General features: G+C 36.7%; 1 protein-coding gene across 1 annotated transcript; it reads right to left on the bottom strand.

The window, feature by feature from the left end:
- Positions 1-17,265: 17,265 nt before the first annotated feature.
- Positions 17,266-27,909, bottom strand: znf326 (zinc finger protein 326). The gene is made up of 12 exons (XM_056246249.1): positions 27,868-27,909; positions 27,678-27,750; positions 27,045-27,408; positions 26,801-26,966; positions 26,606-26,622; positions 26,491-26,536; positions 26,305-26,386; positions 25,812-25,959; positions 25,612-25,711; positions 25,307-25,437; positions 17,835-17,930; positions 17,266-17,745 (listed from the first exon to the last, which is right to left on the bottom strand). Exons 1-12 carry the CDS (start codon positions 27,893-27,895, stop codon positions 17,641-17,643), a joined length of 1,356 nt encoding a protein of 451 aa, XP_056102224.1. The 5' UTR covers positions 27,896-27,909; the 3' UTR covers positions 17,266-17,640.
- Between the last annotated feature and the right edge of the window lie 85 nt (positions 27,910-27,994).

Below are 27,994 nucleotides of genomic sequence, written 5' to 3' on the forward strand. Positions count from 1 at the left end.
AGCAAAAAAAAAAAAACGCGCGCATTTTCTCTCAGGCAGTCGTTTGCCCAGCCGCCCATCCCCCACTGCGCGCTCACATCACTCGACGGGTCACACAGCAGGACGGCTAACGGTCAAGAAAAATAACAGGTAAGCATTTCGAACTTCTTTATCCCCATTTAAAGCACATTTGAACGTTTTATGTCTTATTGTCGTACTTCTCTATCTGAAGGTTAACCATACCAGTAACGCTAATGTACGTAACGTTAACGTTAGCTAGCAAGGAAGCGGAGCCAACGCGCCATTAGCAGCTAAGTTACATCAAAGACAGTTAACTTATCAGCGGTAAGTGTTGAATATGCAGCGTTTTACTCCACAGTTTGTCAGTGGGAAATTAATAAATATTTTGTGTGCTTTCTCACAGTTGGACATGGACAAACAAGTTCCGGCATTTTTTATTATTATTTTAAAACAGAGACGGCTGACAGACGGACCATCTTCCACATCTCTAACCGTCATTCACACCACGTAAGGACGGCTAACGTTAACGGTCAAGAAAATTTTACAACAGTTACAACAGGTAACTTAATGCAAACCCACCCATTCACTATTACAATGTTATACATTTTGTTAATCGTTTTATGACCTGTTTTGTCAATTTTATCTAGCTTGCCATATCCATGGGATGCTTATTACATTAAGTTTAGGCCTAAAGCAGCCGAAGTCTCGGTGAACAAGTGGCTCGAGGACCGATGATGATGGCTGTTTTGCTAACATTAGTTAACATTTTAGACTGTTATTTGCTTCTCACGTTTTCTAATTTGAAACCCACACTAACAAGGTTGTTTTCATGCTTTTGAAATAAATCTTTTCAGAGTAAAGGCAACGAGGGATGGTGTGATATCAATGTCAACAAGATGATGCAATACTATGAGCCTAAAACGAAGTAAGTTAAGTAAAATTCACTGATTGTTTTTAGTGTTGTACGACAGTGGCGTGCACAGACCTCCTCAGGGGCAGGGGCGGAGGAGGGACCAAAAAGGGCACTACATTTTTTTTTAATTTAATTTAACAGTACCTGCATTTTATTCTCTCTTGTAAGAGGGATGCTTCCTTTGGCTGCATCAGAAAGTTCATTGATTTTTTTTGTTTTTATTCTTTCTTTCCTTGGCATTCTAAGAAAATATGTTGATACAATTATTAGAATGCATAACACATCAAATGAAAATAGGGAAATTGATAATATTGCTAAATATTATTTACTTTACCAAACAAAACAGTGAGAATCAAGAAGGTAATTATGGAAAATTAATTTTTAGTTTTGTTGATGTTGTAAATTTAATGTATGTATTATATGTATGAAAGACAGTGTTAGCTATCATGAATCAGTAACACTTTACAATAAGGTTTCATTAGTTAAATTAGTTAACATTAGCTAATAATGAACTGCACTTCTACAGCATTTATTAATCTTAGTTAATATTAATTTCAGCATTTACTAAAACATTAAAATCAAAAGTTGTATTTGTTATCATTAGTTAATGCACTGACTGTGACATAACATGAATAAACAATGTTGCTCATGGTTAGTTCATGCTAGTTCATACGTGAGTAATGAACAAATGAACCTTATTGTAAAGCGTTACTATGAAATCAAAGATATAAGTTCCTTACAATTTAGAGTTGGACATGGACTTAAGATTTCATTTAACTAACTTAGATGTATTTCCCCTTGCACTTTTATTCCTTGGATAAAAACGAATGACATTGTCACTCAGAATGCGTCTGAAATCGAGTTATACATTTATTATAGTTAAGAATAACTCGCATGCTGCCACAACTTTTAGAGTAGCATGGTGATGGTAGGATAAATGTAATATTCCGTGTTAGCTTTAACGTTACCTGCTGCTCGTTTGAAGACTTGCGCGAACTGCTGCGTAGTGCGTACCAGAACCGTTAAATGCGTACGAGGCGCTGCAAAGGAAACTCCGCCTACCACTTCTCCGCAAAAGATTTTTTTTATATAATATTTGTTTGTATTATTATTGTTAGTGGCAAGGGTGTGTAAGTGTATTGTTATTTATTATAATATTTATAATAATAATAGTAATAATTATTTACAATTATCAGAAAAGGACACAATACATTTTGAGACAAAAGGGGCAGGGGCTTAAGCCCCCACCGGCATTTGATGGCATTTCAACTTAAATTTCAGTCTGTCTATGATTTAGAGTAACGTCTTTGTATTACCGTAATTCCTCAAATAAAGGCCGGGGCCTTTATTTACCTGAACTGCAGATGGTAGCCGGCTTTTATTTGAAGCAGGCTTTTATTAGAGGCAGGCCTTTATTTCTAATTCGCGATCCCCGCCCGCCCGCCAGCCAAGTTTCCATGGTGACGCGACATGCTTGGCACGTGTTCACCACAGCCAAAATAGCGCTGTATGACAGATGTAGCGCTTTTATTTCTAAAAAATTAACAAACTTGCTTACCATGTCATCAACTATCTTCTATTCTGACTCTCAAATCCGTGTAAGTGAGTTTGTTTTGTCGTTTAAAACCCTTTATAAATGATCTTGATCTGTAACGTGAGATGGGCACCGCAGTTCGGAGATTCCTGTTGTATTTGTTAAGTTACAGCGCGTGAATTCTTCAGTTTCTCCCGAAATACATGAAAGTAAGTGGCCGGTGAACTGGGAGAAGAATAGAGTAAACTTTATAGTTACTTACACTGTGTATCTGATATGAATAAAACACGTCGCCAAATATATTTGAATGGATTGTTATTGCTGCTTCCATAGACACCATTGTGTATTTTACAAACTATAAATTTATTGTTTTGCTATAAATCATATCTATTTAAATGTCTGAAACCTAAAATAAACATGTGGTTAAAAACACTGAATAGTTGTGATATATGACAAGCGCTGAGCGCGTCCGTCTTTGAGTGTACACTCATTTAAAGTGTAAGTTACCTATTCACACTATTTTTTCCCCGGCCTTAATTTGAGACCGGCCTTTATTTGTCCGCGTTGACCACGCCCCCGGCCACTATCAGAGGCCCGGCGTTTATTTGAATACCGGTCTTTATTTGAGGAATTACGGTACTTCAGAAGAATACCAGTGATGTCTTGAATATTCCAGCTATAGCATACTTTCTTAATATGGATAAAAAAAATATATAATTTGTGTTATATTTCCACTTATCCTGAAGTTTGCCTTGGATTTTGTAAAGGTGTCAGGTAATTGCTAATGCTAGGTTTGCAGTCATTGAAAGTTGTCTTATGAATCATAAAAATAAACTCAATAAATGTTGCTTAATTGTGTTACATTACCATAATTTTGTGTTTTGCCTTCAAGTACAAAAATGGCATTGATGTCATTAGAACTACGATCCTGACATGTCTACTATCTCAAAGGAAGAGTCAGCTGATGATTTCAAGACACACAAGGTAGGACACATGTCAGGACTACATTATATTTACTTAGGAATACTTTATCCTTTTAGCATAAATCATTATGTCATTAGAATAAATGCATGACTTGGATAGTGCACCTAAAAATAAAATGAAAATTGTCATGATTTACTCACCCTCATGTTCCAAAACCATAATTTTGTTCATCTTAAGAAAAATAAATAAATAAATAATATATTTCATACTTTTTGTCATATTTTATCCTTTGGATGGCTTGTATAAAACTGCTTTATTCATATGGATTAGCTATATCTTTATGTACTTCTTGAAGCTAAATATTGATTGTCTATAGACTTTTGATGGATGGTCCATGACATATATATATATATAAAATAAAAAAATTGTTCCAAAGCTGAACAAGATTCTTGTGTTTGGTATGATGTGGTAGTGAGTAAATGATGACGACAGAATTTTTATTTTGGGGTGAACTATCCCTTTTAAGTACCACTTTACTTTCTACTTTGTAATAAAGAACCGACTGATGCCAAATTACATTTTATTAATGCCATTTTTTTTAAGCTCTAGGACATTCAACCGATAAACCCCCGACATTTTTTCCCAATAAAATCCTTCTGACAAACATCTCTGGAAGATGTGTTGTAAAAAAAAGTACTACAGGGTTTTAAATGGGCACAAACCCTATACTGAATAAACACTACTCTGATCCTTCATGTCTTTATTTTAATTTATGAAAATTTAAATGTCTATCCTCACAAGGGTCGTTTTTTATGATATGTGGTGACATACACTAACACTTTCTTTTTTTTTCTTTCAATGCATTTAGAAAAAGGAGTTTGTAAGGAGAAATGTAAGGAGTTTGACCAGGTGCAGCAGTCACCATCATTGCTGGTGAGGAGGAACGTTGTCTTTAAACTCACTGGATGTTTTGATTGAAGATGAGGTGGTGATGTCTACCAAGTCTTGGTCAGTGCACTGCTGCTGTTTTTTGCACTTATTTGTGCCCTAATTTAGAGTACACTAACTTCTCAAAGTTCATTCATAAAGTGCTGTTGAATCTAGAGGAAACATTTGACTTAAAAATGGTCCACTCTTTGTTTCAGTTATTTTATTATTATAATATTATTTTATATTTACACATTTTTACCATTTTAAAATGGAAATTTGAAGCATTTGAAGCCTTGTTTGTGCAGTTTTCACTTATTTGGTGAAAAAGTCTGATAATTTTATTTTAATGTTATTTTATTTATTTTTTACTATAAAGCCCACTTATTTTGCCTGAAAATGTTTTGTGAAGTAAATGTTGTATCTCAATAAATACTTAAGAATACCCTCCTGGTCTGTCGTAATTGCTTTGTACCAGTGTTATTTGATAAAAAAAAAAATGTAAGCAAGATGAGAAAATAGGGAGACTTGTTAATGTTTAATATTCTATTATGTTGGTATTTTAAATTACTTCTTATATGTAGGTGTTTATGGGTGAGTTATGTGGTAAAGTGTCGAGCATGTGCTTCAGTGGAGGACATGCTAAGAATTCAAGTTGCTTTAAAAGCAACTCCAATGGGTTTGCTAGTGATGCAATCAGTACCATTTTAGACTGCCAACATTTTATGTATTAAAAGAAAAGCTATATTTAGGTTGATTGTATGTTATTTTAACTCAAATAACTTGATTCAGTCGTGTCCAAATAACTTGATTCAGTCGTGCTCGGATAACTTGAATCAATCACGTGGAACCACTGTCCATGATTAAATCATGTTCAACCAAAGAGTCATTTTTTTGAGTGTACAAATTCAGCAAAAAAAATGGTTACACAATGAATATTTCACAGTGAAATAACGTTAATATCATATTTTTTTTTAGTGAAATCAAATGGGATTTTATGTTAAAAAAACTGGTTGAATGTAATTCTTACTGAAGGAATTTGTTCAATAACTTCATGGCCATGTCAATATTGCTGAAATCCATTGTTAAATATACCAGTTTAAAATGTAAAACTTACATGCTGCTCTGTAAAGGTGATTACAGTTTTAATGTATTTTTTACGGAATTGTCTGGCAACCAAAGTTGCCAGCATTATTCCGTAAAAAATACGGGGTTTTTTTTTACAGTGTACTTTTAGTAAGGAAAAATGACAACTCCTAAACTAAGAGTGAGTCATCGTTGCTATGGATAACGTAAATTCTCATGCACGAGCTTCCTCGCAATGATCACAGTGATTGGTTGTTAGATGACAGGGCCATCATGCGGAACATAACACAGACGCAACAAATCATGGAATTACGACATCTAAATATGTCTGTGTCCTATACACAAAATAATAATAGTAATGTCATCGAAATGCATATCATGTTTGTGCATGCCCCAGTGAAGTGTAATTCTAAAAAGGCAGAGAGAGAGAAAAAAAAGTCGTGAATTAAATTAAATTAAATCAAGGTAGCCTAATAGCCTACCCTAATGAAAACAGCCACTTGCCTAATAATGAAAAACGACACTTGAATTAACACTTTGCATTAACACATTAATTGACATCCTATTAGCCTAAATAGACTAAGGAAATGTTGCTCCTATTGAAGTAGCCTAATGTAACAGTTGAATGACGGTGGATTATGAACTCGCCAAAACGGAAAAGAAAGCCCAACTGGACGCAGGATCAGTTATGTAGTGTTCACACCGAACGCGAATAGAGCGTCAAATACGCGTCTAGTTAGACGCTTGAACATTCGCTCGAGTTAAATTTTTTCACCTTGCACGGAAGACATTCGCGGCAAACGCGTCGCCCAATTCGCGTCATTCGCAACGCCGGCGCGAATGATGCGTCTATTCGTGTCTTTGCATTGCCTTTGTATGTAATCTACTCGCGCAAATAATTAAATTCGCGTTCGGTGTGAACACACCATTACTGCTGCTGGCTCAGTTGGTGCTGAAAAAAAAAAAAAAAGATAAATGGGAAATTCAGCACTGGGATATTAAGCAAAACACATGGGAGAGGATTTGTTTGCAGATCAATGCAGCATTCCCGCTTGTGTCGCGGACCCAGGACGACTGAGAGAGGCGGTGGTATCCATTGTGAATAGGTCTTAGTGAGTTAGGAGTCCTCTCGACTTCTTTTAAGCTGTCCCAGACTTAGGGGCTACTTTTAGGGCTAAAATGCTTCGTGAATTACTCTTAGTGAAAAAAATGAGGAGTCCTAAAGTTAGGAGTGACACGCCCATTATTTTTAGGAGTTGCTCCTAAATTCGCCAGTTAGGAGCTACTTTTAGCCTTAAAATTCTTTGTGAATACGGCCCCAGATCTTCCTTTGTTTCTTTTTACCCAAGTTTACATTTGTGTGCTTAGTTTTGCACTTGATTGCAAAGTGTGTGAATAACTGAATATTATTTATTTTAAATATTTAATTTTTATTACTTTACTAAATATTTAAGAGTTGGATAGTGCTCTGTTTATTGTGCCGTAGTATTATACAGATAATTGCACTAATTAAAGGCCAGATTTTCCTTTGTTTCTTATTACTCAAGGCTGCTGTCAAAGCAGTGTGTGTCTTAGTTTTGCACTTGAATGCAAAGTGTGTGAACATTATTTTCAATATTTAATTTTATTGTGCAGTAGGCCTAATATACAGTTACAGAGATTTGCACTGCTTAATGGCCAGATTTTCCTTTGTTTCTTTTTACCCAAGTTTACATTTGTGTCTTTGCACTTGAATTTTATTTTCAATATTTATTTATGTTTATTTATGTTATTTCTATGCATATCATATGGCAGGCTGCAATCTATTGAGTTCAAATAAATACCAAATGTTCTAAAATACTGTATATAGTGTTCTTATTCTTCAATCAGTTAAAGCTGCAGTCCGTAGCTTTTCCTCTTTGTCGCCATCTCTGTTTGAAGTCTGCAATTGCAGTCATTCGCGGAATTATTAATTTTACGTGAGTTGTACATCGGCATAAAACAGCGCGGATGAACACAATGTTGTGAGGAGAGTGCGCGTCGCGGCTGTCGGTCACAGCGCCGGTGTGGATACTGGCATTCAGAATCACACATTCTACTTTTTGGAAGTACAGGATGACCAACATAAGAATTTTCACCGGAAAATGTCCTCTGAACAAGTAAGTAACATTCAATTTTGTTCAGATCAACTAAGGGGAAAAATGCATTGCACTGTCTGCAGTAAATCGCGCTGATTAAATCTAACGATCGCTTATGTCGAACCGTGCAAATTATAGGCCTACTTTATTCTCAAATTGTTAATGTTAACAACATCAGCATTGCGTGATTTAATGTGTTTTATGGTTGCCTGTAGTTCAGAATTCATATTCTCTATAATAGCTAAACGAGAAAGGCACAACAAAGGAAACTCCATAACTGTGTGAATTAAGTAAACAATTGTTGTACTGTTACACGATTGAACTATTGAAATGTCTTACTTGTCCAGCAGAAAAAAGTGTCTCTTCTTCCGTTTTGAACCCCTTCACGCACTTTTCAAAAGCCCTGCCGATGTTTATCCTTGTGTTCACATGAGACGTTTGCTGTCTTTCTCTAGCCACTTTAAATCCGAAGTACGAAGTCTTTTGGGTTTTATAACTGGTGAATCTCCAGTTGACACTGATGATTATCGTTTGGATCTTTCTGGATCCACCATAAGTTAAATTATGTAAAGTGCTGCGAGAAAAGGCTATACATCTCCACACCGTCAACGTCCATACGCGCAGTATAGCCGGCTAGCCGAAACTCCTTTATGTGTACAGATGTGACGTAATGACGCAAAGACATGCTCGAATTTCCCGCGGAAACCCACCAGTACCACTGGAATTAAAATTATTATTACAAGCTAACCGTTTTGAATCGAGCTACGGCAACCAGATAGGTTTGAACACTGGCTGAATATGTTTTTTTTTTTAAATAATTATTTTGGATTATTTTTAACTTTAAAAAAAGTTACAGACTGCAGCTTTAATATAAACATCTTTGATGTTAAATATGTTATAGAACGTAATAGCGTTATAGAACATAAATAACATCACAGTTACTTTGCTGAGTAACTTATTACTTTTACAATGTGGTAACCGAGTTACTAACTTAATTACTTTTTGGGAGAAGTACTTTGTAACCGTAACTAATTACTTTTTTAAAGTAAGATGACCAACATTGTTCACGAGTCCCATAAAGTCGTAGTTGTTGTTATTTTTGGACTAAAATGTATTTTCGATGCTTCAAAACATTCTAACTAACCCACTGATGTCACATGGACTACTTTGATGATGTCTTTATTCACTTTCTGGACAAGGACAATATACCAAACATACCTTTTCAATGGAGGGACAGAAAGCTCTCGGACTAAATCTGAAATATCTTAAACTGTGTTCCGAAGATGAACGGAGGTCTTACGGGCTTGGGACGACATGAGGGTGAGTCATTAATGACATCATTTTCATTTTTGGGTGAACTAACCCTTTAACTTGAAATTTGAATATAAAAAAATGTGTTTAAAACACACTTAATTCAAATTTATGACAATTAATTTTAATATAAACATTTTAGGTTGATGATGTATATCATACCCAGAAGCAGAGCACAAGCTGATGTAGCTGTAGTTGATTCAAAACTTTAACTCCCTCGATCACAAAGCCAATGTCATCAGGTGGTTTATGAAGTTCTCCCTCTCCTTCCGAATAATGAACACTGCCATGGTGAGCTGGTCAAGGTCACACTTACAGTCATCTGTCTGGTTATCCTAAAGTAGTGTACATAAAACAAACAAGATTAATTGCCTTTTGCAATCATAACTACAAAATACACAAATTTAGACTTTAGACTAGAATCAAAATAGAATGCAGACGTTTAACTCACAAGGTCTTTAGGATTTTCTCTCAGAAAAAAAATTAGGGCCTTCAGGACACACTCTTCTCATGTGAATGTTTTCAGTCTGTGATAAAGCAAAGTGATTATTTTTCTTATTTAAAAAAATCCAAATAATCTGTATTACGGAATCAGATTTTGCAGATATAGCAAAGGCCAGGAAAATATAAAAAAAATAACCTCCAGGCCATCTTTTTTTTCCCTTAAAAATATAAAGACAACTTTTAGCTGATAGTCTATCCATGTCATGAATTTCAGGGAACGAACCCAAGCGCAGCCGCAGACAGTATGCGTTCACACAAGGTTTATTAACAGACAAAAACAGGGAAAACAAAACCCACGAGGGGACAAAACAGGACTGGAACAGGATCGACAAAAACTAGATAATGACTTGACGGTAAACAAAACAGCAAACGAGGAAACAGAACTTCTCTGTAGACAATACACTTGACAGGATACTCACGAGGATGACAATGTTAGACAAGCACTCAGACATGAATCACTAATTTTCAAAATGAGCCGGCACAGGACAGCAAACACAAGGGGATAATAAAGGGAACACTAATGACCAGCGGCGGCGCCAGGGGGGGGGGGGGGGTCTTGGGGGGTCTCAAGACCCTCCCAAAAAATGCTTTGACCCCCCATTTGACCCCCCACCCCCTTCCTGATTAAAAAATATATATATATCCGGGATAAATATTTAAAAATGTTTATCTTCAAACTACGCAGAACAACAATAATAATTAATAATTTATTCGACATACAAAATATATAAACATAAGAATCACGTTCCCTCTAAGCTGCGCGCGTGCACGGTCGTGCACTTCTGATGCCGCGGCCGCGCAGAAAAGAATAAAATGCCACGCAGAGGACTGACGCGAAATGTGTGGGGAAATCCATTTGATTGTATGTGAGAAATAATTGCAGTGCTCAAACTGGTGAGTGCAGTTTACAGGTATCAAAGAAAGAGAATGATGTGAGCGCGTGTGATTGGCAGTGAGTCGTGTGTGCGGACCAAATAGCCTATCTCAATACGAGAGGCGACGAGAAACGCAAAGACATGTGAAATAAAATCACAATATCATGTTTTAAAGAAGAGTGGTTTGATTAAAGTGGTGGAAATAACGGATGATGGACACAGAACGGTAACAATTACACACACACCCGCGTGCAAACTCAAAATGCATCATTAGTTTACATAGATTTAAATAGTTTCAGGCATGGTTAGATTAGGCTACTATAAAAGAGTTCACATATTCACTTTTCTTGAAAATATTTAGCTATTAGATCTAGCTATTTACAGTAAATGCTTCAGTTTGTTTTCATATTATAATAATATAATATGAAAACAAATTGAAGCATTTAAACTGATATATTATATCACTTCAAATACTTCAATTCATTTTTTTATATATTGTATTATATTAGGCATATATTTTATTATATTATAAGCCTAAATAAAGAATCTCACAAGGGTATTGTTTAGGGCTCATTGCCATTAAAAAGTTTGAACCCCCCTGCTAAAGAAAATATAGGCTAGGAAATTCATAAGCTATAAACAATCATTTAACTTTGATGGTTTAATGCTGCCTGTACAATTAATTACGGAGACAACACAAGCACATGGCCCAAGCAATTGGCCATGCGCTTGTACACAAAACACGGGTCTGTCATGATCCAGGCTCAAGACTAGAGGAAAACAAGGACAAGAAGGCCGGATCATGACAATCCAAGTCTTAAGTTTGTTAATGTTAATGCAAGTCAATAGAAAACATGGATTTTACTGAACATTATTAATTAATATTATATATTAACAATTATAGCAGTTTTATAGAAATTAGTTAACGTTACCATGAATTGCAAAGTCAAACATTGAAAAGCTTTTGGTCCTAATTAAGGAGAGAGAAAAAATGCAATAGGGCCTATGTGGTCGAAAATTGTTTGCTGGTCCATTAATTAGGCTAGTTGTGTAATACTCTACTATTACTTTTTACTATTAGGCCTATAAAAAAAATATAATTTCTACAAAAAAAAAAACTAACATCAACATTTTTCCCACGAAGCAGTTACTAGGCACATAACGTTATCTAGCGTTAAAGCACATTGTCTTTACTTACATTCATCCTTATTATGTAAGCTTAGATGTCAAAGACAAATAAAAGAGCAGACAAATACTTTAAAAACTAAACTCAATATTATAATTCGTAAGCCTCAAGAGTTTTGTCCCGCTCCCGCGCACTTCCCACCCACAGCATTTCAAATATGTCGCGCTGCATAGACGGTACAGGGGGCATTTATTTTATACTCATGCCCATGGTATAAACTGAATACATTACTAGAAAATAAACGAGTAAAGGCAACATCTTGTATAAAAAAAAAACATAAAAGTAACGTACCTTGGCGCTGACCTGTAATGTTATGGCCAATCGCAAACGGTCGAGCAAATTCAAAAATTCGATTAATTACGACTCAAGACATATACTCCTAGTATTCATGTTCATAAACAAGGTTAACTAACTCTGAAACACACGTTGCATTATCGAGTATATTAATTAAAACAAATTTCCAAGTTCAACCTACCTTTCATCCATATGAGGAGAATAACGGTTGAGCAGAACAGTTCAAGACGCTCGTGTGTCGTGACGTCAGAAAAACGTCTGACGCATGTCCTCAAGTTCCCACAGTGGAAGATAATGAAGCTGACCAAAAATCAACGTTGATTCAATGTTTGTCTTTTTCAACACTGAAAAGCATTGAAATATCAACATTGATCCAATATTATTTAGGATTGAATTTTCAACCTCAACCAAAATGATGATTCTGATGGAATTTCAACATTGAATCAATGTCATTGCCATTGTTTTTCCATCTGAATCATCATTATGGTTGATATTGAAATTTCAATGCAAAATTAATGTTGAATCACCATTACCCTGTCGATGAAAACCTGATGTTAATGTTGATGGCAACGATATTGGAACAGGGGAGACCGGGGGTGGTTGTAACATTTTTGACCTTTCTGTCTATATCTTGGAGTACTTTTAAGCCAGTGTGTTCAAAATGTGATTCAAAAGTTACAAGTGTCTGCTATCAAATGACATAACTTTTATCTTTGCAACACAAACAGAAAATCCATGGTTTAGTTTCAAACACAAGGAGTGAAATGTTACAATTCACCCCATAGTCTGGGTTAGTTGTAACATACCCTGGGGTGAGATGTAACATTATGAGATCCACCGGGGTGATATGTAACATAATGAAATAAGGATTTTGACAAAAAAAAACAAACAAAAAAGGATTTTGAAAGCTTTTTATTCAACACTGACTTTTCAATATAACTGATGTGTGTGTGTCTGTGTGAGTGTCACTCTTAGTCATAGTAATTGACCACTATAAATTTAACTTGAACACAAAACATTGTTTGTGTGTAAGCTTGTTTGTTAGTGTTACTGTCAGTCATAGTTATTGGCCATAATAAATTGAAATTGAACACTTGTGTTGGTGTAAGCACGTTTGTTACTGTCAGTTAATAGTATTGGCCATAATAAAATTTAAATTGAACGTGTGTGTGTGTGAGAGAGAGACGTGTGTGACGTGTGTAAGGTGTTAGGGTTAGGTTGTAACGTTTCATTGTTGTTACAACTAACCCAGAGTCATGGAGCCATGAACTAGCTCACCTTACAGCTAACAGGCAAAACATTTGCACTAACAACTTACATGAAAAATATCTACACAGACACACAATCAACATAATTTAAATTTGATGAGTTTAACTATAAAGCAGAAATTCCCATAACAAAAATAAACAAAGTAAAAAAAAGTTACTTCCATACCTCAAAATTGGTTTTTCCACTCTAACACCTGCTGTGTTTGCCACAGGGCTCTACTTTATTACATGTGAAATAAGGACTAAACTGAGCATGTGCGAAGTGAATCAGGGGATTTGTAACTAGTTCCTGATTGGACAGATTGGAATTGTTACAACTGACCCGTGTTATGACCCCGGTCTCCCCCTAGTTATCTTTATGATTGATTAAACATTGCTATTTGGTTTACCGGGCGATCGCTGAATGTGTTGAAAAGTTGACTTATAGTTGACCGGGAAACGACGCTGTTGTTGAAAAGTCATCGACATATAGTTGAGGGGGACATATGATTGAAAATGCATCGATATATAGTTGACCGGGAAATATGATTGAAAATCAATAGATGTTTGGTTGACCGGGAGATCAACAGGTGTTATACCAACGTAACGTTACTGCACCGGACACAGCTCATTTCTGGACCTGGCACAAGCGTAAAGGTAAGCTTGCTTAATGTTTGATATGAATGAATTGTACCAAATCAAATACTGTTAGGCTGATCGTTAACATGATGGTTATAGTGTAACGTTAGTAAACGACGCAGTGCTGCAGTCACTGAAATAGATTTTTGTTTTACCACTGTGTAAGTCCTATTACTACCTTGTATTTGCCAATAAGGTTCAGGGGAATCCTGTCCAATCGGACTTCAAGCTTGATTGGCGGGTTTTTGTAGGCTAATCTTTCTATTTGTTATATCGTCAAAACTGCATTTATCATCATCATCATCATGCCAAGTGGGGTAAATATAAAAAGTCCTACAGAAAGGAATGGGAGAGCGACCCGTCTCTGAAAACATGGATTGCACCCGTGGTAGGCGGTGAGTCAAAGGCATTTTGTAAATACTGTCAGAAATCAGAGCACAGTTAAACGATTTGAAAGAGCATGCTAACACAAAAAAACACAAATCGCGCTGTGCACGAAGTGTAAAAATTTTTTACTGTGCCAGCGGGAGCAGCAGCTAGGGCAGTGTCCGATCAAAGATAACCAAAAGCGCCGTGAAATTAGAATCGCTGCCTACATTGCTTGTCACAGTTCAATAAATGCGGTGGACGATTTGTCAGACATTTTGAAAGATGAGATGGGAACATTCCAAATGCACCGGACAAATCTGTCCTCGCGCCACACTTCAGAGAAGAACTTGTGGAGGATATTGGTGAGTCTCCATATTCCCTGTATCTCGATGAAAGCATATGACATATCCGTGAACAAACTTCTTTGCATTTGTGTGAAATACCACTCAAAAAACACAGCAAGTTTATCAGTACATATCTTGGACTTGTGGAGCTGACAGATGCTGATGCTAAAGCCATATCATACACTGTTGTTGCTTTTCTAATTAAGAACGGCCTGCAGATTAAAAACATGATGGGCATTGCCACAGATGGTGCCAGCGTAATGGTTGGAAAAAAACACTCGGTTTTCACCCTACTTAAACAAATACAGCTAAACCTGCAGCTTATTCGCTGTGTTTGCCATTCACTTGACATTGTTGCAAATAAAGCAATGCAGCTTCTTCCGAGCAACATAGAATACATGGTTAGAGAAACCTACAACTGGTTCGCTCATTCAGCAAAGGGGCAGTATGAATACAAGAACATATACGAGACTATTAATAACGGGGGCAACCCCTTGAAATTAATAAGTCCAAGCTGTACCCATTGGCTTGTGATGGCTGACTGCATTAACCACATTGTGGATCAAAAAGATGCCCTCACATTGCACTTTAACATGGCTTCAAGTACAGAACACTCTTATACTGCTCGGCTTTTAATGGAAATGTACAATGACAAAAGTAATCTCCTTTACATGTACTTTCTTCAACCTGTTCTGATGGAAATCAAAGCTGTAAATAAATGCTTTCAATTAGAAACAGGAAACACTCTCAGTGTGTTTAGAGACTTGGAAAGGCTGTACATGACAACTGTTAGACGCATTCTCAAACCGAGCGTCTTGTGTAATCACAAGCAGCTCCGTGAACTTGATCTCAGTCTGGCATATTCCTATCCCCTCTGGATGCGGACCTGGGTACCACATTTATGGACAAACTGGAGGAAAGTAGGTTAGCCCCAGACATGAAGGAGAGAATTGCTTCGCGTTGTATGGATTTTCTGAAAGAACTTGTAAAGCAGTACCAATTGCGTTTACCTGCTTCAATGGAATTCCTGCGCAAACTGGAGCTCATCTGCCCGAAATCTGTTATGTCCACTATAAATAGGCCTGGAGTAAAGGACTTGCCAGCTGATCTTTTCTCGTGCCTCATTGGAACATTAGAATCGCAGTGGAGGAATGTGACAACCGCAAGCTTCTCTGATGATCAGGACATTGACAAGTTTTGGCTCGAAAGTCGAAGCGTTTGAAGATGCAGGGGGGCACAAGTGTTTCCAGGAATTGGCACAAGGTGCCATAAGACTTCTTGTTCTGCCTGTTTCCAATGCCCATGTTGAGCGAGCATTTTCCTTCATCTCGCTTTTAAAAAATGACACTAGGAATCGTATGGGACTACCACTACCCTCCAGCTTAATGGATGTATGCACTGGCCTGGTCAGAAATGGCTTTACCTCGGCAACAGTCAAACCTCCCAGGCAGTTGCTGGAGAGATTTGACTCAACGATCTATTAATCTATCTGATTGTGACTGTACAAAGTTGGCTCTATAATTTCGTAGTTCTATAATTGTTCTATAATAGAGACCAGGGGCGTAGGAGCCATTATACGTGGGGGGGACGTATAATGTTCGCGCACCGCTCGCAAATGCCTATCTAGGTGACACGGATAAATGTACGCAGCAATATATAATGAGTGTTCCTGGGAGATCCTAGTTGCGCGGGATGTGGAAGCGTGCAAAAGTTCCAGAAATGTGCATAAAGTGCCCTGGCCTTGAATGACAAGGTAAGGAAAATAAGACTAAATCTAAATTAAATAACCAAGACTATTGGCCATGTGATTTTTCTCAGGAGATGTTTTGAGCATTTTACTTCAGACATCGGATTATCAGCAAACTGCCAAGAGAACTGCTAGCTGGCTACTCAAAATAAACTAGCAATCTATTCAGGCAGCATATTTGTGTTTGAGCTGTGTGAATTACAGAAATATAAGACTTGCTAGACCTACTTTTAGCTACCAAGGAACCTTTCCACAAGGATAGATTGATTTTATTTTTCAATCTATCCTTGGGGGGTAAGCTAGGTGGTTAATGGAAATTAAATCAACCATTTATTTGAGTTTTTAATTTTAGTTAATCAGTACATGACTTATTAACAGTAATGTAAATGCTAAATGTCCTAATACCTGTTGATACTACAACAATGCAAAGTATATGCTCTTAACCTTGCAGTTTTTCACATCTCATGTAAGACTCATTTTCTCAATTTCTTTGCACAAAATTCTCCAGAAAGTGCCATTTAATGGTTTATTTTTTTTAAAAAACTCCCGGGGGAGCATACCCCCGGAGACCCCTAGGGAGAGCCCACATAATAAATCCCAATTTAATCACTGCTTAGAACCAAACTAAGTAATACAGTCTGTTCCCATAAGTCATTAGAAATTAGCATTTAAGTGCCTTATATATAAAAAAAATATATACAAAAATCTGGGACATCACCCTCCCCATTGAAATGAATGGTATCGTGTCGCTTTGTCGCTTGTAGTGTGAACGGGGCTTAAGAGAAGAAAATAAGCTTGTGCATTTGTGAACTTGGAGATGCATGTATAAGGATGAAAACGCATGCCCGCTAGGTAGCCTATTGGTTTCTTCCCTATAAATAAAACGAGGTCAAAAAGAACTTGTCATATTCTGAGACTAAAATAAAGGAAATTAACTTTTAATCTAATTTAATTACAATCTTTCTAATCCCTACCGATACGTCTTCGCGTTTGGAACCTATTTGATTTCATACCATTGCAGATTTATTGCTTATAGAGCTGCCATTAGTTGTTTCCTCCGGTAGAGGGACCTCCAGTATTCAGTTGTAATGCTCCACGCTGTAAAATATATTTTCACAGCAATCACATCTGGTGTAAAATGAAAATTGAATGGTCAACACATCTCATCTCAGAACAAATCGTGAAAAGGCAAATTTCCAATCCCAAAAATTATCGGGAGCAACAAAATCTAACATCTGCATTCAAATATAATACTGTAAATTTTAATGGCATTCAAAACAGTGGCAAAATAGTTTTACTCCAAACATGCATATATAGGCCTACTACAGAGACAGTACAACTTGACTCAAGTAGACAGAATTAATCTCAGACTGCACTGTGAAGAGTACACTTTTTTTTTAAAGAAAGAAAGAAATTGCCTACATTTTGAGAGGAAAACTAGCCTACACTTATAAGCATGAATCAATGTGGACTGAATTATTAAATCAAAATGACGAAAAATGAATCTTAGGCCTTTTACATTACAAGGTCATCTGAGCATTTGAAGTTAAAGAACAAGAAACTACCGTAGAACGAGCCTTTCCCTCTTTTCTCTTTTTCTCCATTTAATACTTATATCCATTCTTATGAGTCACTGTTCTTTTCATCTTCCTCTGCCTCATCAGATCTCTCGGGGTCCTGAGAATCAGAACTTGTGTCTTTGGCATCTGTTGCAAATGGATCTTCTCCCTGTCAAATTAAAAGAAAAATAACTTCAAATATTCTTTTAAAAAATTAAAACCTTATTTTGTGTTTCAACATGCCACAAATGTTGTTACCTTCATGTACCTCTCATAGCGCACTTTCACATTATCATTATTTATTATGGCTTTGGCTGTGACCACGCTGTCTCTTTTTAACTGCTCCTTGTAAGCCTTTGAGGGGGGAAAAACATGATATACAAGATATATACGGTATTATAATATATACAATACAATCAAACACACCCCTCACTTCATTGCTCTGCCCCAAAATGCACAAACATGCTATGCAAGAGTGGATGTCCCTTTATCATAACTGAAGCGAAGCAAAACAATGATTCGCAAAACAATGCGAAGATGACGAACAAACGACAAGGAGAACAAAAAAAAGAGCATACAGTACACAACAGTATATATTAGCAAAAGCCACCAATAGCACACCAGCTCAAGACAAACAATGACAGTCAAAACTGTCCTGTTACTATAGCTAACACTAGAACAACAGCATATCTTAGTTCTGTGAAACAGCAAAAACCAATGTTACTCGTGAATGGAGCAGACACAATGCAACCTCAGTGTCCGTTTTCAGGCCTTCACTAGTGCTGGATTTCTAATATTAATGTGGGTCCAACAGCGCTTGCCTGATCACTCTTTTGTAGATCTAACTCTTCTTTTTTCCAGTGATATTCATCTGACCTTTTCTCTTTTGTAATGTTTCCCAGCCATCTCTCTTTCTACAGTCTTTCTTCAAACATACCTCTTGCTCAGTCTCTCTCCTCCCCCATCATGAGTCAAGTCAAGTCATCTTCATTAACTAGCGCTTTTAACAATGTAGATTGTTCCGAAGCTGCTTTACAGCGATGATAGGAAATCAAAGCAACAGGAATTGTTTTGGCTTTATGACAGCTCTAGAATAAAGTTATTTTCCAGCTAAAGTTAGTTTTAATTGATTCACTTCCGTCGCAACAATCATCATTAGTTATTAACTTAGGGGCCGCTAACACGAACCCATTTTAACAGAAAACTCTTAAGTTCACTCTACGCAAACTTTAAAAACGTGAACCTGTGAGAACGCTGATGCCGTGCACATGCGTATTAAGAGTTCATTCTATAGGTATGCGCGTTTGAATATATGTGCGCAGACATGTAGTCCTTCCCTAAAATACCAACCCTCAACAAACTACTTGTCTGGCCTTGAAATTTATAATACAGAATTTTATCGTTTCGACGTAGCCACGTGAACCGGAATTATCCCGACAACTATTATTTGTACAGAGGAGGCCTTAACAGGGAGGAACTAGTGACACTTTTCAAACGAGCAAGGGAACTGCTGAGGGACAAACCTGGTGTCAAGTACGGTCTACAGTACCCAGCAAAATTAAGGATCTCATTCAACGGCTTATTTCACGGATCCTGACAAGGCCGTCAAGTTTGCAGAAAACTGCTTTGGATCCGGTTGATTGTTTTAAAGATGTCACGCATCTGAGATGAGTGCCAACAATACAACACTCTCTGAGTGTAATTATTTTGTTATGATAAGTGTAAAATTTTCATAACCACGACTCGTTACATCTGTTCCTTTCTTTCCTTTTGATTTTTCTATATGTTCTGAGATGTTCTTCTGAAATTCTCTACTGTGGAGCTGTGTTGATTATTGTTTGGAGGTCAACGAATAAGATATGTATGTTAGGTGTTTTCTAGAAATTTAATTTATCACTCATTGCTGTTCTGATACTAATTTGTTCATTTTCAATTGACCTTGTCTCGCACCGCTGGTTCTAATTGTCAGTCAGAATGACGAGGTTGTTATATAAGTTGGCGGGTGGGCGGGGACCTGTTTAAAATTCTTCAAAGTGTAATATGTGTGGTGATAACGATATATTAGGTCCCTAATGATGCAGAGTAATGCTGTAACATCAGGTAACAGACAAGGGCTTGTTTTTGCTTCGTGGAATTTGAACGGTCTAAATCACCCTGTTAAAAGAAGTCAGGTACTATCCCACTTTAAATCACTCTCTGCGGATGTAATATTTTTTGCAGGAAACACACTTAAAACCTGATTCCAAGGATAAGTTGAAATGCAGGTGGCAGTTCAGTATATTTTTACCACAGATATTATACATTTTCCAGAATGATCCAATCTTTCTGCCTAAATCCTTCTTTAGGCAGTTGGATTCGATTATTCTTCCGATTTTGTGGGGATACAAGAATCACTGAGTTAAGAAGGCACATCTCTGTAAACCTAAACAAGAGGGAGGTCTGGCACTCCCAGACTTTCGTCTTTATTACTGGGCTTCTCACATCAGACAAATTTCAATGTGGTTGGATGATCATAGTGTTCCTCCAGATTGGCTCCAAATAATTTGTGATCAGTGTTATCCCTACAATCCGGGATCGGTGATTCTCTCTTCTGTAACTCTGAATCATTCTATCGTTAATAGTAATATCATAATTGGGAAAATACGTCGGATCTGAAAACAGATAAAGAACATTTCAAGATAAAGTCCCTTTCATTTCTAACTCCTATTACTAAGAGTATATCATTTACGCCATCAAGATTAGATGGGACCTTTACGCAACGGGAAGAATTGGGTATATGTACTAATAGGAGATCTTTTCTTTGATGAGGTTCTGGCATCCTTTAGTCAACTGCAACAGAAATTTAAACTTCCACAGAGTAAATTTTTTTTAGATTTCTGCAGATTAGGAATTATATACGTGCTCATACACCTTCATTGGATATTACATCACCCTCAACGATTATATATAACTTGCTGCAATCCTTTAATTCTCCCTCTACAAGATTATTAAGGAGGACTGGGAGAAAGAACCAGGAGTGGAAATGTCAGAGGAAACTTGGCAGAAGAGTTTAAAAGATACAAATGAACATTCTATCAATTCCAGACACTGCCTTAAGGGGGTCGCACACCGGACGAGAAGCGCAGCGCCGCGGCGCATCTTTGACAACTCGAGGTATCGCACACCGGACGCGCACTTTGTCAGTTTATGGCCAGCGATATTGTTATGTTTAAGGACATTATGGAATTAAGATCATGCATGTACTATGTTATGATTGTACTGTACAATTAAATACAATCGTTGCTTAGTCTGCAGTCTGAATTCTCTTTACCTCAGGGCGTCCGTTAACTGAATGAATTGAGAATATCACCTGAAAATCCGATAACATCAGCAATTTTCATTCAACCAGCTGATTTCTGTAAATGAATGTTAAACCAACTGTATATTGCAGCACAGGGTAAAGTCAGTATATACATTAACAACGATTTGAGACAAATAAATGTAAATTTTATATAAAACTATGTTGGCGCTCTGTGGCGCGGCAGGATTTTGAACAAGGTCCTGAGCCGTAGCTGGGCGCCACGGACAGACGCCGAATGACGCCGCCGGTGTGTGTACACTCATAGAGAAAAATGTGTTCAAATTTTAAAGACATGGAGCTGTGCGATGCGGCGCTGCGCTTCTCTTCCAGTGTGCAACCCCCTTATTCAGTTTAAGGTCATTCACAGACTGCATTATTCAAAAAAGAAACTGCATAGAATTTTCCAAAGTGTTTCACCTCTTTGTGATAAATGTAGTTCAGTAGATGCTGATTTGTCTGATAGTTTTGTTTTTTGCTCCAAGATACAGAGTTATTGGAATGGAATTTTTGATGTGCTTTCAGACATTTTTAGGGTGCAAATGCAGCCGGACCCGGCAGCCATCATTCTGGGACTTTCTGAACATATGCATCCATTGTCAGGAGCACAGCACAAACTGCTTGCATCTAGTTTAATTACTGTTGTTCTGGAAGAAAAAGGAGGCTCCTACTGTCAAGTTATGGCTTGGAGAGATGTCTTTTACTTTACATTTGGAACAAATTAGATACTGTTTGAAGGGAAAATTTGAGCAGTTTGACAAAATCTGGCACCCTTTTAGCTGTTATCTTGATGGAAACCATGTGGATGAATGCATCATTTTGTTAATGTAACGTTTTAACATTCCTTCATCATACCTTTTCAAGTCAATGTAAATAGGTTGGGTATGGGATGGTTTGTTTATATATTTTTTATTTTTAATAATTATTATTTTTATTTATTTTTTCTGTATTATTGGTAAAGAGACATCTGTTGGATTGTAAATGTATCTTTTTTTTTTTTTTATTGTCTTTCAATAAAACTTACTTGACAAAAAAAAAAGTGATTCACAATTTAACCAAAATCGTGCAGCTCTAAAGTAAAAAAATATATAAAAATAATAATATAAATATAATATATATATATACAAAAATATAATATATATATATACACTACCGTTCAAAAGTTTGGGGTCGGTACGATTTTAAATACTTTTAAAAGAATTCTCTTCTGCTAACCATGGCTACACTTATTTGATTAAAAATACAACAAAAATCAGTTATAGTATTAAATATTATTCCAGTGTAAATCAGCTGTTTTCTTTGTGAATATATAGTAAAGTGTAATTTATTCCTGTGATCAAAGCTGAATTTTCAGCATCACCAGTGTCAGTGTCTTCAGTGTCAAATGATCCTTCACAAATCAGTATAATATGAGGATTTGATGCTCAAGAAACATTTATTATTATTATCAATGTTGAAACAGTTGTTGGTCTGTCAGTTGTACAGTTTTCTTCTTTTTAGGATTCTTTGATGAATAGGAAGTTCAAAAGAACAGCATTTGTTTGAAATAGAATCTTTTGTAACATTATAAATGTCTTTACTGTCACTTTCGATCAAATTAAGTATTGATTTCTTTCCTCCAAAAAATAAAAATAAAATTCTCACTGAACCCAAACTTTTGAACGGTAGTGTATATGATACATTGGTGGTGGTTGAGGAGATTCCCCCTTCCATGTGAAGCGCTTTGAGTGCCTAGAAAAGCGCTATATAAATGTAATGTAATGAATTATATACACACACTCACCTAAAGGATTATTAGGAACACCATACTAATACTGTGTTTGACCCCCTTTCGCCTTCAGAACTGCCTTAATTCTACGTGGCATTGATTCAACAAGGTGCTGAAAGCATTCTTTAGAAATGTTGGCCCATATTGATAGGATAGCATCTTGCAGTTGATGGAGATTTGTGGGATGCACATCCAGGGGACGAAGCTCCCGTTCCACCACATCCCAAAGATGCTCTATTGGGTTGAGATCTGGTGACTGTGGGGGCCATTTTTGTACAGTGAACTCATTGTCATGTTCAAGAAACCAATTTGAAATAATTCGAGCTTTGTGACATGGTGCATTATCCTGCTGGAAGTAGCCATCAGAGGATGGGTACATGGTCATAAAGGGATGGACATGGTCAGAAACAATGCTCAGGTAGGCCGTGGCATTTAAACGATGCCCAATTGGCACTAAGGGGCCTAAAGTGTGCCAAGAAAACATCCCCCACACCATTACACCACCACAACATTACAACAAGGCATGATGGATCCATGTTCTCATTTTGTTTACGCCAAATTCTGACTCTACTATCTGAATGTCTCAACAGAAATCGAGACTCATCAGACCAGGCAACATTTTTCCAGTCTTCAACTGTCCAATTTTGGTGAGCTCTTGCAAACTGTAGCCTCTTTTTCCTATTTGTAGTGGAGATGAGTGGCACCTGGTGGGGTCTTCTGCTGTTGTAGCCCATCCGCCTCATGCGTGTTGTGGCTTCACAAATGCTTTGCTGCATACCTTGGTTGTAACGAGTGGTTATTTCAGTCAAAGTTGCTCTTCTATCAGCTTGAATCAGTCGGCCCATTCTTCTCTGACCTCTAGCATCAACAAGACATTTTCGCCCACAGGACTGCCGCATACTGGATGTTTTTCCCTTTTCACACCATTCTTTGTAAACCCTAGAAATGGTTGTGCGTGAAAATCCCAGTAACTGAGCAGATTGTGAAATACTCAGACCGGCCCGTCTGGCACCAACAACCATGCCACGCTCAAAATAGCTTGAATCACCTTTCTTTCCCATTCTGACATTCAGTTTGGAGTTCAGGAGATTGTCTTGACCAGGACAACACCCCTAAATGCATTGAAGCAACTGCCATGTGATTGGTTGATTAGATAATTGCATTAATGAGAAATTGAACAGGTGTTCCTAATAATCCTTTAGGTGAGTGTATATATATATACAGTCAAACCAAAAATTATTCAGACACCAGATATAATTCTTTATATTTTTTTACTAGTGGGTGCAGGACACTATAGTTCATTTATGTAAGTGAGGATAGCAAAATAAAGTAAACTGTGACATATTATACCCAAAAATTCTTCATACAGCGGACTACCAGTAAATTTTATAAAAATGGGACCAAATATTATTCACACTTTGTCTTGACCATGTTATATATAAGTGTTTTTTCTTTAATTGCTAATGCGACCTTTTTACACCACAGACTGAACAATATTAGGCATTGCTTGGTAATTGGTTGACCTAAATTGGTATTATCTAATTGTGTATTTAAATTGAACAGCTGACAGCTATTCAACCTAATTCATTTGTGAGACAGTCTAACAGAAGGATGGCCAAAACCAGTGAAATATCAACTGATTTGATAACTCCGAGTTCTTGTCATATTTTATAACCATTTTCTAAACTATAGCGAATAAACTGTGATAATGTGAGAAATGTTGAAGGTGTCTGAATAAATTTAGGTTTGACTGTATATAAAACAGCAAAAAATAGCTAATATTCAGTGGTCTTTAAATGGTCTTGACTTGATTTTAATCACAAATCACTAGATAGGAAATTAGCAAGAATTGCACAAATACTGTAAATAAAGTAACTGCCTGGAATAGCCTTCCCCAACTTGCAGACAGCTTTTTACCAGAAGAATAGTCAGTGTTGTTCCACTCAATGTTAATGGCTTCAAGTAGTTGAAAAATGTCTCCCAGTTTGTTTGAGTTTAATGTCAGATTTTTTTTTAGCTTACCGGTACTACTTTCTGTGAGCATTAAATGACTTTTCACAGTGAAGTAGATCACCAATTCCAGCAGCTAAAAAGGCTCGCCACACAATGACACCTCTTTCCTCTGTGCTTTACTGTGGTAGAGATGCATTTATTATAACATTTCTCAGCAGATTTTTGAAGACACCGCTCTAGAGCATCACAATGCAACTCGTGTTTCATTGTGATTCATCACTCCACACACAACTTCCCATATTCTGCCAAAAAACTTTATTCTGTCTTTGATGCAGTTGCTTTTTAAGTAGTGCATTTGCTTAAATTTTGCTAATTTTCTGAACAATAATTTGTGGTTAAGACAATCAAAAGTTTTTGTTTGTTTTTTTTTGCCCAGGAGTGTGTGTATGTTAATATATACGTAAGTTATGTAATATATATATATATGTATGTACGTTTTTTTGTTGGATACCATCCATATTGAAACTAAATGAGAGCATGCCGAGGATTGGTGCGCAAACAGTAGCTCAGGTAGGTCAAAAACACAAGAGGAGAATACAACAGTATATGCATATATATGAATAAACACGAAGGTTCGGGATATTAAGAAGAGACAGAACAGAGATACCTTACCATTTTGCTCTTGAGGTGAGTGAGTGAATGAAGATGTTGCTGTACAGAGCTGAAAACCACAGGAATGTGACTGTCACATGCAACACAGTAAACCACCTCCATCCTTCTCATGTAATCATCTTCTGTCACCCCTGTAAGATTATGAAGTTTGAATAAAGTGTTAATAATCATCTTTGTAGTTAGCTAATAAAGCCTATTTTCATCAAGTGGGGGAAAATACCTGTATGCGTTGCAATATATTTTACAATATAATACAATGCATTTATTCATTTCATATTACGCGTATTTATAACGTTACGTCATACCTTCCATTATTTTCACCCACTCATCTTTGCTTCGTCCACAGGAAAACTTTAGTTTGTGTAGAGTAGAGACAGTTTTATGAAATTTGTGAACCATGCAATCCTGTGCAATATTAAAACAGGGTAAATGTACATCAACAACTATAATACAAATCCATACAAAAACCTCAAACAATTAAAAAAATATATTTTAAAAGTCTTACATGCAAAAAATTGATGACCTTGTCATCAAATTTGGCTTGCCGTCTTATATAGTCAAGAGTCTCTCTGTGATGCGTGCTTCCAAAGTGTTTCTCAATGTCTTTGTCTTCAAACGTGTGGAATTTACAAAAAGCACATGTAAAAGCCAACCTAAAAAAAACACACATTGTGAACACTAAGCTGACATAAATTTGTATTTACCTTGAAATGTTATGTATTTGTATAACTACTAATGTTAATGTACAATTTGAACTATTTTGTATTAGCAAGTGAATTTAAATTCTTTAGCCTTTCTACAGATTTCACTGTACACAATTCAACATTTCACTGCCTCCAAAAAGAATACAGCAGAAATCCTCAAGTCCTACCTCAAATAATAAATATGTTTTTTTATATATATTTTTATATATTTGAATAATTTAATTAATATACAACCAATGAATGTAGATGCGGGTTAAAAACAAGTGATGCCTCACTTGAAATGTCAGTGTTCACCTGTGCTTATCTCCATATTTTTCATGATTCTTCTCTCGTCGCCTTCTGCGCTTCTCTCTGGTTCGAACTTTTTTACCAAGGTCTGCACACAAATATTAACCCATGCTTGCATTAAATTATAGTGTTAGAAACAACTCCCCCCCCCCCAATATAATAAACAGTGAAAATATTAAATCTGTTATTTACCATGCTCTCCAATTTTTTGCTTGCTATTGGAAGAAAAGCAACGGTCCTGTGGAAAATAAAAACTGTAGTATCACAGGACTGATTCTATAAGGCACCTTTGATTGTAGATTCTTACCTTTGAAATGTGTGGTCCTAAGAAAAGTAAACAAAGTAAAGCATCATAAGCATCAACGCAAAGCAGCATTTGTGAAAATTACAGTAAAGAACGTGCAACAATTTAGCAGTGGAAACTTTGTTTTGCCATTTTTTAAACCATGTTTGGTCTATCAAAGCAGCACATCACATACCCACAATGCTGCACATCACATACCCACAATGCTGCTGATGCTGGGACCTGCTTTGACTATCCTCTTTTTTTTAACCAACTTGCAAGGAGGCACTGGTTCCATCATCTTCCTCTTGGTCCCTCGAAACACTAGAGCAGCTGATGTTGAGTGGTATCTTTCTATGCAAATAGATGGGTTCTGACTTGAGCACTGCAGAAGAGAAGAGACACAATTCAACATTAAATGTCATTGATTTTGTTCAAATGATAAACTAGACACCAGGCGTACCCTTACACCTTGTCCTTCAGCCTCAGGTACGACAGCACCTCTCCCCCGGTAGTTTCTGTGCACGTATGGGTGCATGTCTCTGCCCCGTGAGCCAATCGGCGCTGGCCGAGAGTGTGAGGGGGAGTACAGGCTGGAGGAATCAGAGAGATTGGAAGTGGAGTATTGACTCTCTCTGCCGCTGTCTGAAAATGGAGACCTGGACCTCTGGGAAGACATGGCATAGGGCATTTCCCAGTTTGACAAGAGGTCTGCAGCCCAGGTGGATGAACAGGAGTCACTGTACCCTCCATTAGAATGATCAAAAACGCTATCTGCATCTTCAGTGCTCAAGGCCCTATGTTCAAAAGACTCACAGGCACCATATCTGAGGACAAAACAAATGGTAGCACATTACAATATGTATATGTTTTTTTTTTTTTTTACTATATATTTATATATATTTAAAATGTTTAATTTTAAATTTTAAATTATTTATTTATAGTATTTATTTTTTTAATTAAGTTTTTCAAACCTTTTTGTTTATAATTTTTAAGCATTTAAAAAAAAAAAAAAGATCTTCAACAGTTTATCTAGGAAAGCGATTTCTATTGCCTGCTAAGAAAAGCACAAGGAAAATCTTCTGACAGTTCTTACCTGTCAGAGCTATTGGTCTCAAAGGACTCAGAGGATGCAAACGATCCAAATAATGGCTGACTGTAGCATTTCCCTGGACATTTGACAAGTGAAAGTGATTATTCGAGAATGTACCTCATTCAGAAACAATAAATACGAGACAGCTGTATAACATTATAGCAACATAAGAATGAGAGATTTATGTCATTACCTGGATTTTCAGCTGAAGACGGGAACATTTCTTCTTTATCATAAGTCCTTTAAAACAGATTGTATAATGTTATAATTAAAGACCTGCTTAAATATAGATTATTACCAGCAGGAAGACACAGCATATT

This window comes from Rhinichthys klamathensis, unplaced genomic scaffold (genome assembly GCF_029890125.1).
Source record: "Rhinichthys klamathensis goyatoka isolate OS25496 unplaced genomic scaffold, OSU_Roscu_1.1 h1tg000036l_1, whole genome shotgun sequence".
NCBI lineage: Eukaryota > Metazoa > Chordata > Actinopteri > Cypriniformes > Leuciscidae > Rhinichthys > Rhinichthys klamathensis.

Excerpts from the sequence above, each read along its gene's own strand:
- znf326 (XM_056246249.1), bottom strand. The coding sequence starts at position 27,895 with ATGTTCCCGTCTTCAGCTGAAAATCCAG. Across the intron at positions 27,751-27,867 it reads GTCTTCAGCTGAAAATCCAG|GGAAATGCTACAGTCAGCCA; the intron begins GTAATGACATAA and ends TCAAATGTCCAG. Across the intron at positions 25,438-25,611 it reads GTGGGTGAAAATAATGGAAG|GGGTGACAGAAGATGATTAC; the intron begins GTATGACGTAAC and ends ATAATCTTACAG.